General features: G+C 34.4%; 2 protein-coding genes and 1 long non-coding RNA gene across 3 annotated transcripts; 1 reads left to right on the top strand and 2 right to left on the bottom strand.

Annotated features, from left to right (window-relative positions):
* Window positions 1–283: 283 nt before the first annotated feature.
* Window positions 284–3,281, bottom strand: LOC101216806 (laccase-11). The gene is made up of 6 exons (XM_004143203.3): window positions 3,141–3,281; window positions 2,856–3,007; window positions 2,530–2,774; window positions 1,842–1,970; window positions 821–1,744; window positions 284–720 (listed from the first exon to the last, which is right to left on the bottom strand). The coding sequence occupies exons 1-6, from the start codon at window positions 3,249–3,251 to the stop codon at window positions 590–592; spliced, it is 1,692 nt and encodes a 563-aa protein (XP_004143251.1). The 5' UTR covers window positions 3,252–3,281; the 3' UTR covers window positions 284–589.
* On the top strand, window positions 1,573–3,740 carry LOC116404323. The gene is made up of 2 exons (XR_004217153.1): window positions 1,573–1,706; window positions 3,089–3,740. It is a non-coding gene; the product is annotated as an uncharacterized LOC116404323 (long non-coding RNA).
* Window positions 3,741–5,904: 2,164 nt separating this feature from the next.
* Window positions 5,905–10,288, bottom strand: LOC101216571 (cytokinin riboside 5'-monophosphate phosphoribohydrolase LOG3). Its single transcript, XM_004143202.3, has 7 exons — window positions 9,882–10,288; window positions 9,249–9,346; window positions 9,011–9,041; window positions 8,263–8,362; window positions 6,914–6,984; window positions 6,622–6,765; window positions 5,905–6,374 (listed from the first exon to the last, which is right to left on the bottom strand). Exons 1-7 carry the CDS (start codon window positions 9,999–10,001, stop codon window positions 6,303–6,305), a joined length of 636 nt encoding a protein of 211 aa, XP_004143250.1. The 5' UTR covers window positions 10,002–10,288; the 3' UTR covers window positions 5,905–6,302.
* Window positions 10,289–12,642: the final 2,354 nt, after the last annotated feature.

Raw genomic sequence — 12,642 nt, 5'->3', positions numbered from 1 at the left:
AGTTTGCATATTTATTAATAAGTTTTAACCTTTTTTCTCTTGACATCTATTAAGAAAGCCTATCATCTCTAAATCTCAAATAAAGGGTTTTTAATTTCAACAAATGTTACTTAATTTAGTGCAGACAACTAAAGAATTTATCTCAAACTGATTTTAAGTTTATTTGGTCGAACGACGAAGGTTCATGCCTATGCCAATTTTGAACTATGGTCATGCATATTTTAACTGAACATCAGTGATTTGCAGTATTTACTATTTAGTTGGTTAGATTGAGATTATGGTATATAATAAGTCTCGATTTGTTTCTCCCTTTCAAAGTTTAGAACTCAAACTACATTTTCAGTTAAACAGAAAAAGAACAACATTTTACTTGAAAATGTATGTGGAATTTCAAAGTTCGGTTCCCTCTATGTATAGGGATGAAGCACAATGGAAAAGAATGAAGGAAGTTAAGTTTGGTATACATCTTGCTCACACAATCATCAATTGTTTCTGCAGATACAGTTTTTTGTTGTTATGAAGTGGAAATTGAAAAATGAGTATATAAAGCCGTCAAGGAAGGAGTTGCTGGTTGTATTTATCTAAAGCATTAGCATGGTGGAAGGTCCGCCGGCGGCGGCAGAATTGATTCTTCAGCTGATTTTCCATTCTCAACCACAAACGCCATTTTCAAACCCCACATTGTGTGTAACTCCAGGTGACAATGCATGAACCAAACCCCTAAACCCATCATTAATATATTGTTATCAATATTCTTTATGAGCAAATTAAAGTTTTTGACAATGGAAAGTCAAATAAAAGAAAGGTTGATTGGTCGTACCTGGATTATCTGCTCTGAATCTGATAGCAGCCCAACCGCCGGTAGGGACACCGACCGTATTCCTTTCAGGAGGATCGATCAGGTTATACTTCAAAGGATCATTCTTGGGATCGAAGTTACCAATTCCAGTACCGACCACGAAGAAATTGTAGCCATGGAGATGAAACGGATGCGATTCAACAGTCAGCATATTGGTGTCTTGCAACACTAACTCAACCGTAGAATTAAACGCCAGCTTACTCAGCCTCGTCCCTAAAGTCGTCGCCAAATTCGCCGTCAACGGCACACCCGTGTAGTTAAACGGCACGGCTGGTCGGTCAGGAAAGTCAGCAGTGAAGACACCAGGGATTTTGAAGTAATGAGCCTGCAAAAGCCCTGTCTTAGGCATCACAAAAGTAATGTTGTTTAGTGAAGCCGTCAGTTGCGTTCCATTCAAGCAACTGGCACATGGGTTTGCTCCTAAACCGATGGTGTAGAACAGATGCCTGTCGATTTTAATTGGGACATTGGTTGGGAACAGAGGAGTGTTCAAGCTTCTGAGCTTGTTGTTGTAGGACAGAGCGAAATTGGTGTCGTTGGGAAGAGGCAGAGTTGGCAGAGAAGGAAGGATTGTGGTAGGAATTCCTTTGTACTGCAGAATGGCAGTAACAGTCTTGTTGTCGACAGGAATTGGTGCGTCCATGAAGGGTCGAGCTGCCATGAAGTACCTGCCAGGGGCTTGATCAGCCTTAACCAGAACATTGGTGGTTTGGCCTGGGGCTATGAGAATGGCGGTGGTTGTGAAAGGTTTTGTGTAGACGGCGTCGATCTCCACGACGGTCAGGGAGTGGCCGGCGATGGCGAAGAAGAGCTCGTCATTGAGCGCAGCATTGATGATCCTTAACAGGTATGTTTTTCCGGACTCTACTTCCAATGCGTATGTATCTAAACATTAAACGGTAATTGATGTACAAGAACTAGTAATGTGAGTTTAAAGATTGTATGTATTAGTAGAACTTGTAAAGAGGGAAAATGGAAATACGTTTGTCTGAGCAGGGGAAGAGAGGGCCTGGTTTGCCGTTGATGGTGTGAGCGTCGGAGGCTTGGGGTGGAAGTCCCAATTTGTTGGCTTGATTAACAATAGTTTCAACATCTGAGTTCCACCATTCCCCTGAATTTACAGATTTGCTGGTTACATCAATTGTGTATGCCAAATATCAGGAGTAAAATAAAAGCAACTGTCACAAAAATCTTTGATTTAATTTATTAGAACTTTTTTTTCTTTATAAAGTTAAAGGTATTTATTAACTTTTCTCTTTTCTTGTGGGGGGAGGAATGTATATGTCTTTTTGGGTCAACTTCAAGAACTGAGAAGTAGAGTATTGAAAATTAAAGGCATGTGTGTTACGTTCTTTATTTGTAACTTGGTTTCTGAACATTATTATTATTGTCCAAACAAAATTTGGAAAACCAGAAACAAGTTAGTTTTCAATAGTATGTTTTTGTTCTTTTCAAGTTTGGTTTAAATTTAACTTTTAAAATGGGGGAAGAAAGGTTTGAATAGTATACTACAGAAAAGGGAAATGATTTCAAAAAGTAAACATCATTTTCCAAAAGAGAATCAAAAGGCCAGTAGCCACCAAATAGGCCCTTTACGTCTGATTTTAATTTGTTTTCTTCTACCTTTTCGAAAAAGAAAAAGAAGAGAAAGAGGGAGGGAAAGGAAGAACCTAAGACGATATTAGCCTCCAAATATGGTTGAGGAAATGGGAATGGAGTTCCTAGTTTAGGCATGATAACAAAAGCCCCATAAACTGTGGCTCTTAGCCACAAAATGTGGGCATGCCACCACAAGGTCCCTCGTTGTCCTGTGACAGTAATGTCATAAGTGTAGCTATTGCCTGTCTTAATCGGACACTGTGTAATATAAGCTGGTCCATCTGCCCAACCGTTTCTTTGTTGTTTCAACCCATGCCTGCATTCTCACAAAAAAAATACATCACTCTCATTTCTAAGACGAATTAAAATCACTAGTAATGTCTATATATGTTCTCACCAGTGAATAGACATGTTATATTGTGCATGGTTTGTGACATTTATGAGAACTCGGTCACCTTCTCGAACATATATCGTCGGCCCAGGGAACATTCCGTTTACCGTGACAATTGGTTTGGCGTTGCATAGCCTGCTCACATTCTTCACTTGAATCTATATCATCCCAAGAAACATAGGAAAATAGAAGTTCATTACATTTATATTAATGTCAGTTATAAACTTATAATAATGCAGATGTGAAATCTGCCTATCTCATATTCATAATGAAAGAGAGAAGAATCCCTACATCAAATTGGTATTCCTTAACTGCTGATTCAACCAGAAAAGGGAGAGGTCCAACAAAGAATGTGAGGAGAAACAGCAATCCCAGGTGAGAACCATGTAGTAGAATTGCCATTTCTTTTTCCTATTTGTCTTCAACTTCAGATATTCTGTTTAAAAATGGTTGCTACTTATAATAGCAAAAACAGGAAGAAAAAAAAGAAAAAGAAAAGAAAAGAAATGTTAGGTCTTCGGAAGTTGTTAAGAGCCAAAGCTGGCTATGAAATGAAGCTTTCACTTAGCGATGGGTGAAAGCAAAACAACTGGGGGATTTGAACAAGGCTTCAAAGCAACACTGTAGTAAGAAGTTGAAACATCACTATTACATTTGTTATATATTAATTTTGATTTAGAACATTATAGTTTTATTTTCTGAACAATATGAAAACCATTGTGAAATACTACCCCATGTTTTAAAACTTTTTTTCTTCTCTGGAGTAGTGTTTAAGTTAATGTTGAATTGACTTCATTGCTGTATAGTATTCATATAAAACATCTTCCTTCCTGTAATTTGTGACTATATGCAAATTGCTTTGGAGTAAGATGTTGGATTTGTGGAGCTGGATTTGATGTTTGTTCTTCTTCTTCTTCTTCCTCCTCTTCTTAATGGGTTGGGTGACGGAAAGAGACAAGAGTGATAGGGAACATACAACAGCTACCTTACTTAATTTCATCAGCCTTCTTCAACTACCAAATATTTGGGCCTAAACTCAATATAATGGGCTTGGGTTTTGAATTTTATGCCTTGGGCCTTGGTCAAGCCTTAGTAAGAGTGCAAAGTGAAAGGCTATGAATGTGATTGAGTTTAGTGGGTCTCTTCTTATTATCATCATCACTTTGTTGACATATTTACTAATTTTTTTGTCAAATCAAATCCTTGGTTTTGTGCTGTAATCAGCAATATAGTATTATAGTATTATGACATTTCCGTACTTCTTTTAAATAAATAAATAAAGCTTTTCCCTTGAGAACTTTTTGATGATCCACATCCCACACCAAACTAGTGGCTTTTCATTTAGATATGTTCATTTTCTATCATATACTTTTATCTTTAAAAGTTACAAGTTACAATTCCGTGTTTCAACTTCTAAATTGGTCTCGTTTTCGTTTATTTGGTTTCTAAATTTTGAAGGTGTCTAATAGATCTTTAAAATTTTCAATTGAATATTCAAAATGTTTAACATTTTTGTTTAGAATTCTCGAATTTCTAGACACTAAATTGAGAGTCCAGTTCTAATGAACAAAAAATTAAATTTATATTTAATATTTAGTTTACTTTTTTTTATTATTATTATTTTCTTAATATGCCATTGCCATAGGTTGAGATAAGACTTATAAGTTAGCATCAGTTAGATGTCTGATTGTTGATTGGCGTGTAGATTAAATTTGAGCAGAACAAATTAAAAAAAAAATGGTGTTCTTTTTCGTTCTTCCTTTGGTTCCTCTTCCCTTTTTGGGGAGCTAAATTTTGGTGATTATGATAGTAATTGATCGATTTCATATGTATGCAATTAGTTAACTATAGAATAGGTTTGTGAATAACAGTGCCTTCTGAACACAATAAATGATAATGTAGTTGATCACGTTAATATGAAATATTGAGGAATATGGCTCCATCAATTCTTGTAGGTGAAAACTTCAATCGACAGGATTGGCATATAAATTACAATCAATTACAGTAAAAGCAGGAACTGAAAACAAAATTCACGTATATTATGGATGAAAAGAAGGAATTCTAAATGAAGAAAAATAAATGACAGTCCATAAATATTATGGCATATCCCTTGTCTTTGGGTCTTACATTATCATCAGCTTTTACACCTCGGGGAATTTGGGAATCAATAAAAAATTTAAAGTCCTAATGGAAATGACTTATCAACAAACCTTATGCTGACCCAAAACCCTTTAGTTTGCATAATTAATTTGTGGATAGAAGTGTTAAAAAAGAAACTGGGACACACATCTAATATTCCACACATCTAATTCCCTAATCATCCCTCTTTTGTTTGATGTGCTGATATGAGCTACACCACTGACAGTTGTTGCCGTGTTATTGGCTCCAACCCACTTCCCTATGTCTACCTCAAAAAAACTTGCTGACATGTCCCACCATCACAGATGTCACAACCTTATTTGTTTGAAAGAGCTGAATCCTACCACTTGTTAGTCTGAGGGTACAATGAGTATGCCCCCCCACCCCCACCAATTGCCTCTCCCACCCAACACTATAGCCCTTCTAAACTCTGTTGTCTACATCTAAGGAACTCTCTCAAAACAGGTACATGTAAACAGGTGATGCATTTGTTAGCCTTACTGGCCCCTTATCCATTTCTATGTTAACTAACTACCATTTAACTCTCACTTAGTGGAATTATTTGTTTAAGATGAGAGATTTAAACTTTTTGGTTGATGATGTATATCTTAATTAGTTGAGATATGCTTATGTTGGTTTTACAATTCTTATATTCCTTTTTTGGATTCAAGAGGTAGAATATGTCTATCTTAACTAGCTTTAACCTATAATATGCTAAGGTTAGTTTTACTATTCTTATTTTCAATGTTTATTTCTTGGACATTTCTTATATGAGAAAGAGATTAGAGAGTCATTTGATGTGAGTTTGATCTGTTTCTATGGCCATTTTAAAAGAGAGATGTGTTGATGTCATAATTTCAGTTGACAAGACAAGTTGGAAGTTAGAACTGACATGTTTCATGTTCCAATCTTGAAATAACAAAATATCTGAAATCAATAACATTTCTTACCAATACCCAGATGGATAATGAAATGATAATGGAGGTTTCCTGTTAGCTTACAGAGACAGAGACATGGAGAGAACAATAATTGATGAAACACTTGCAAAACATTTCTTTCTTTTTCTTCTTTTCTCCTTTTTTTTTTCTCTCAAGTTAGTAGATAGCCCATTCTCAGAGGGGAAACCTTCATCAACCTCGTTTACTTACAATTTCAAAAGGAAATTAGTGTTTCATAATGAAGGAAATATAGCAAACTTCATTTACTGAGGTCAATTTGCAGTAATTTACAAAAAAAAGAATCCCCCAAAATAGAAATTTAGAGCTTCAAAATTCAGATTCCATCTTTTCCTCCTTCTGCCATTCTATATCCTTCCTAGAGATAGCCAAGCTGCTCTATTTCCCAGTTCAACTTTAAAGCAGCTCTTTCATGACAAGGTGCATACTCCTACAAGCAAACCAATCAACAGTTACTATTAGAACATGACAGATACAGAGAGAGAGAGAGAGAGCCTCCATTTTTCACACAACAGTATAAATGCCTTGTCTCTTTCTTTTCTTAGGAAACAAACATGTTTTTCTTGAGATATTCATTTAATCCAAGAAATGAAGAAGACTGCAGAATACCACTCCCTTCCAGGCATTAAAGCAATGTAAATGATTTGGAAAGAAAGTTGTTAAGGTAAAGAAAATACCTCCAATTTCATCATCAACTCCTTTGCCGTGGGAGCGGATAGGATGATTTCACGTGCACTTGGACTGATGAATCCTTCCTCCACAGCTTTGTCAATAAATGACAGCAAGGAATTATAGTATCCATCGACATTCAGCAAACCCACCTGCAAAATTTGAAATAATTTGCACCTTGTCAATTCCCCACCCAACTGAAGAAGTTACCAAACCATCAAAATATGAACAAAAAGGATATATATGATTTGGATTAATTAAAAAAAAAGAAAAAAAAAATTTGCAAAGGGTGCAGTTTACAGGTTTATCATGAATTCCAAGCTGAGCCCAAGTAATTACTTCAAGCAACTCCTCTAAAGTTCCATAACCACCTGTAAGAAACATTTGAATCCTTCATTATCAAATCAATTAAATATACTTTACAATAAAAAGACAGCTGGATTATTTACCAACTTGCGAGTTCTACATATTGAAAATTCAATTATTTTCTTCAGCATTAATTGGTAAGTAATTTCAGTACAGGAATATAGATATATAGAGCGCAGGAGAATCCTATCCTTGGGTAATAATTTTTAGTATATATTTGGTATCAGTTAGCTTTCAGTTTGACAATCTGATGGGTCCAAACCTTCCAGTTGGTCACCTTTTTAGTTTTCCATTTATGGGAAAACCACCCTCCCCCCAACAAAAACAAAAACAAAAAAACAAAAGAAAAAGATATCAAACATTTTTAATTTATTTATCAATTCAATGCCAATTTTTACTGGGCCTTACCGACTGAAAGTAAAATCCACATCTTTAAACTGTAAGATGAGGTGCCTTTTGTTGGTTAAATGCCATTAGAGTACAATTTTGAACTGTAAGATCAAGGTTATGAGACAACAATGTGGGAAAGGGTGAGTAATTCTATCACAGAGATTGGAGGATTTCAGTAACTCTATTTTTCAGTGTAAGATGTTGATGGGTCATTAGTAGTCAAGAGTTTAGGGTTTGAAAGGCTAGACAATAATCATTGTGTCTTGGGGTTCGTGAGAGGTTGTTGATGAGTAATTATGACTAGCAAGCTAAAGAGCTTAGAGCCAAACAGAAGCCATTGAAGTAAAAGATAACGCTCAGTTTGACTTGAAAAGAAAAATAGAACGAAAGGAAAAAAGGAAAAAAAAAAACAAAACAAAACAAAAGAAAAAGAAACAGATTCTTTGCTTCAATACTAGAAAGGGACTGAACTAGAGCTTTCAATGGACTTAACCATAAAAAGTGCTAGCACCGAAAGCAAAATAAATCCTCTTTTTTCCTTTTTTTCCCCTCCTTTTTTTGGTTGTTCTCCCTTTCCATTTCCTTACCCTCTTTGAACAAAGATATTCAGCTAAAGACACCTGGAACTTTTCAAGACAGGCTAAATCCAAAATCAAAGAACGAAGAGTACTATTCACTTTGCAGTTAATGGTTCTATCCACTTTTACATAAATTAACACAGAGAGAGTTCAAATTAGAGAAGGGTTTTGGTTTTGGCTGTCATTGGAAAGTAAAGTCTTATAAATGCTCTGATAAGCAGGAAAAAAGAAACACCAGAGGAGCGTTATGTTTACCAAATATCCATCAATATTGCAGTGCAAAAGGAAATGGTGAGAGGATTATATTGTACTCACCAGGTAAGGCAATAAAAGCATCAGAATGCTTAGCCATTTCAGCCTTCCTTTGATGCATATCTGCAACTGCCTTCACTTCCCCTACTGTTTCACCAGTTAGCTGCAAAAGGAAACAAACATAGCCAAGAAAAAAAGAAATTGAAAATTTTTTAATGGAGAGAGAGAGTTTTGCAGTAAAGTAATGATGTGTGTTGCAGGAATAATTTCTTGGTCAGATATTCCCTAGCCACAATTTTCAAGCTCACAAGAAGATAAAACAAAAGAAAATGTTCACAAGTAGGAAAATGCCAAGGAATAAAAAACAATGGAACAAATACTCATATTAGCGCAACTGATCGAAGGGAGTTGACATAGAATCATTCAAAATAGCAAACAGAAGATCCCAAATATTTATGTCTCCAACTGTAGCCAACCATTTTTTATTGGTGCTAAATACTCAAGTGAATTGGTACGTAGATAAGGCCACAAGTGCCCACAAAAGAGACAACCATTCTTGAGATTGAAAACCACTTGGAAATATAACAAAGAGTAAAACACAGATGAATGGAGGGTTTCAATCAGCGAGAAGGGGAAGAAGAAAGTGGCTATGAAAATTGAAAACAAACAAAAAAAGTGTGAAAAATAAAATTAGTGAAAGTCTTAAAACATCAGCTCAGAGAAAAAGTGAGGTAATAAAGGCTATATTGAATCTATATATTTGGTATAATTTGAAAAGGTTAATTGTGTTTTTTAGCAGTAGCAGACATACCTCTCGAGGCATGAGTGTCTTGGGAATGACTCTGAGAAGGGAAAAAAACAACAAGAAGACAAAAATTAGTTATTTATTTATAAGAAAAAAAAAAAATCAAAGGCCTAAAAACAGAACAACCTCAATAATAATTTCCCCTCCTTCCTTGATCACTCATCATTCTTGTCTTTTCACTCTTCTTTTCTTCACTGGGTATTATCAAAATTTTCAAAAAGAAAAAAACTAGTCTTAGACTTACCCTATAACATGTCCTCCACCTCCATGAACAGCTTGTGAAACCAAACCCATTAGCCCTATGCTTCCTCCTCCATACACCAGATTTATGTTCCTCGAAACCTTCAGAAAAAATTAAAGATAAATATACAAAAGGATAGGAAAGTTCCAAAAAGCGAAGGATGAACAGAGGGTTAGTTAGTAAATAGTTTGTAGCTCCCCACCGAGAAAAAAGAAAAAGAAATGTTTAAGTTGAAGTCATTTAAATGACAGAAAAAACAAAAGGAAAGAAAACTAAAGGAGGGTTTTGATTGACAGGTTATGACAGAAAACAGAGGAATCAGAATAGACAAGAAAAGAAGTAGGAGAAGGAGACGAATATGGTAAAAATAAAAACAACCATTTTAGGACAATGAGTTAAATAAAATAAACGAAAAATGAAAGTAAAATGATTCCTGACAAAGAAGAAAAACAAGAAATAAAAGCAAAACAGAGGAGTCACATTGAGAGGCAGAGAAAGAGAACACACAGAAAAGACTAAACAACACTAACTTTAAAGAAAAACCCAGTTGAGAAAAGTGATGAAAAACAAGGATTGATTGAGATTTGTTGAAGTAGAAAAGAAGAAGAAGAAGAAGAAGAAGAAGAAGAAGAATACCAATTCATTGCCAAGGTCAATGGCAGCATCTTGGTAGCTACTTTTCCTGCCTTGACTACTACCACAAAACACACAAATTCTTCTGAACTTGGATTGCCTCATTTCATTCTCAACCTCCATGAATCCTCTACAAATCCCCCTTATTTGGTTGGTTTTGTTGAGTGACAAAAACAAATGAAAATGGGGTTTTGCTTTTTCAGAAAAGAAAAAAAAAAAAAAGGAATGAAATTGTTGTTTGTTCTGTGTGTATATGTTTCCCCAACAACTGGATACAAAGAGTGTGTGCACAGAAGAATACAAAAAAAAATATGAAAGGCAAAGGCCACACCCTTTTCTGCTTCTACGCCACCACTCTCTTCCCTCTCTTTTTTCTTTCTTTCTCTTTCCTTTCTCCTTTCTCAGTGGGTATTGGTATATATAAACTTCCTCGCACGTGACTGCTAGTACCTTACCACGCTCGTACGCCCACCTTCACACCTTCGCACGCGTGGACCACCATCCTCTCTCTCTCTCCCCCTCTCATTTACACCACCCACTACCACAAAACACACACACACACACAAACACAAAGACGATGTCTTTTTTGGTTTTTACCCATTTTCTCAAAACAACCCATCTTTTATTTTACATTTCTTTGGACCCCATCTCAAAGGTTCATGTTTTTATATATCTATAGGACTTCTCTCAAACTATGTTTTTCCTTGTTAATTTATTATCAAATATACAACTTTTCCACTTTCTCCTACAACAACTAGACCATCTCTCATTCCCTTCCATTCATAAACAGTATAAACTAAAAAATTCTATATATCTAATATTTAAATTGAGCTTAGGCAACTCCTATAAATGTTTTCACACGCTACAACGGAGAACTTAGGGGTCCTAATTTGAGCCCAGTTGATCAAAATGCCCCTAACGTCTACGTGCGGGCAATGTCACAACACTGCGGCAAGTTTTATCAACATTGCTAGAAAAAAGCTTTACACACCCTATTGCTCATTAAGCAATCATGTGTGGTTGATCCTTGCACTAAAGCATGATGTAATCGATGTTCTATATTTTAAATTAGAATTTTCTCTAAATCCTACCTATTTTTTCCTTTAAGAATATAAGAGGAAATAAAAGTTCTAGAAAGAGATCGTCTCCCACCCCTTTGCTCTTATCCATTGGAGAAAATAAAATAATAGCTTTTGGTGTATAAAGAGAATATGATTGTAGTCTCCAGAGATTATTTCTTTCTGTTTAGAAACCAAATTTTATGGTTGATTGACTCATTTCTACATAAACAGATTAGGAGTTTTTTTTTTTTTTTTTTTTTTTTATATAGAATGTTTAATTAACTAAACCAAAATAGGATGATAATAGTAATAATGAAAATGCACTTAGAAGCAAACATTTATTTGTATATGGCAGAATAAATTCTCAAAGAGTATACTATTTATTTAATAGGTTAGTTAGGGTTTCTCATCTCTCATTGCATTAAGGTAGGGCTTGTTTTGGAATTCCCATATAGCAACTTTTTATCCATATACTAAACATTCAAAGATCATCTTTTAAAAAAAAATATTGTGAAAAAAACTTAACACAATTTTAGATCTTTTATTTTTTTTCTAAATTATCTCAAATTAATTGTGGGTAGAATATTTTGGACCTTGTATTTCTAAGAACAAAGGTTGTATCAATATTATGGAGGAATCAAATTGAAGGACTTAAATATTAAATAGTGCATATGTATATATGCTTATAATTTTATTAGATATTATATCAAAATATTTCATTATAGGTAAATATGATGCAACAATTAAGAATCCAGGAGACATAAAAACATCCTCTAAAGATTATTAAAACAACACTAAAGGATGAATATTCTCTTTGAGAGATCAGCAAAAAGGTATTGATAAAAAGGAAAAACCAAAGTTGGCTAAAAGGTTTACAACTTTTAGTTAGTGAAGTGTGTATTGAATAGAATGAAAATTATTATTGTTTAAACCAAAATGATAGTATAGTTTTGTTTGTTTGTCCAAAGATGCAAACTTTTTTTAAGAAGATCAGTATGGACATGGCCTCCTTGCTGTCCATTTTCCTAACAAGATTTAATTAGTTTTTTTTTTTTCTTTTAATTTTTGAAAAAGCAGTAATGGTAGACATTAAGATATGGGTGGTATGTTATTTATTTATATATGTTTTTGTTTCTCTTTAATTTTAATTACATCCATGGAAAGAAGAAGAGGAAGAGCCCAAAAGTGAGTTAAAAAAAGATAGAGAGTTTTAATTTAAATGAAGGGAATAATATAATATATATATAACTGAGGAAAAGTATGGGAAGAATCAGAGAGAAAGGACTGATTATGGGGCAGATGGCAATGGCATCATATACCATCTTGAGCTTTGTGCAATAGAGACTTCATCATTGAATTTCATTTCATTTCTTCTTCTTCTTTTTCTTTTTTCCTTTTGCAGAAAATGACTATTTTGAACATTCATTTTCATTTTTTTAGTCAAAAGTTTACCATTAAACCCTCTTTATCAAGGTTTTATTTGGTATAATCAAGGGAAGTGTATAAATATTTCTTCTTTTCTCACCTTTTTAACCGAGCTAAATTTTAAAAGCCATTTTTTAATAGTTTGCTTTTGATTTTCAAAAACTAAAGGGCTATTTACACTCAATAAACCACAAATTCATATGCATGGGTTTATGAAATTGAATTGAATTTCACAGTTAAACGTTGATAATACAAACATGGTATGAGTTGAAGTAATA

The sequence above is a fragment of the Cucumis sativus genome, chromosome 6 (assembly GCF_000004075.3).
Source record: "Cucumis sativus cultivar 9930 chromosome 6, Cucumber_9930_V3, whole genome shotgun sequence".
NCBI classification, from domain to species: Eukaryota; Viridiplantae; Streptophyta; class Magnoliopsida; order Cucurbitales; family Cucurbitaceae; genus Cucumis; species Cucumis sativus.
This window is presented reverse-complemented; position numbering and strand designations above follow the sequence as displayed.

Excerpts from the sequence above, each read along its gene's own strand:
- LOC101216571 (XM_004143202.3), bottom strand. The coding sequence starts at position 10,001 with ATGGAGGTTGAGAATGAAATGAGGCAATCCAAGTTCAGAAGAATTTGT. Across the intron at positions 8,363-9,010 it reads AGACACTCATGCCTCGAGAG|CTAACTGGTGAAACAGTAGG; the intron begins GTATGTCTGCTA and ends TTCCTTTTGCAG. Across the intron at positions 6,766-6,913 it reads TTGGAATTCATGATAAACCT|GTGGGTTTGCTGAATGTCGA; the intron begins GTAAACTGCACC and ends CAAATTTTGCAG.
- LOC101216806 (XM_004143203.3), bottom strand. The coding sequence starts at position 3,251 with ATGGCAATTCTACTACATGGTTCTCACCTGGGATTGCTGTTTCTCCTC. Across the intron at positions 2,775-2,855 it reads TATAACATGTCTATTCACTG|GCATGGGTTGAAACAACAAA; the intron begins GTGAGAACATAT and ends GTGAGAATGCAG. Across the intron at positions 1,971-2,529 it reads GGAGGCTAATATCGTCTTAG|GGGAATGGTGGAACTCAGAT; the intron begins GTTCTTCCTTTC and ends CTGTAAATTCAG.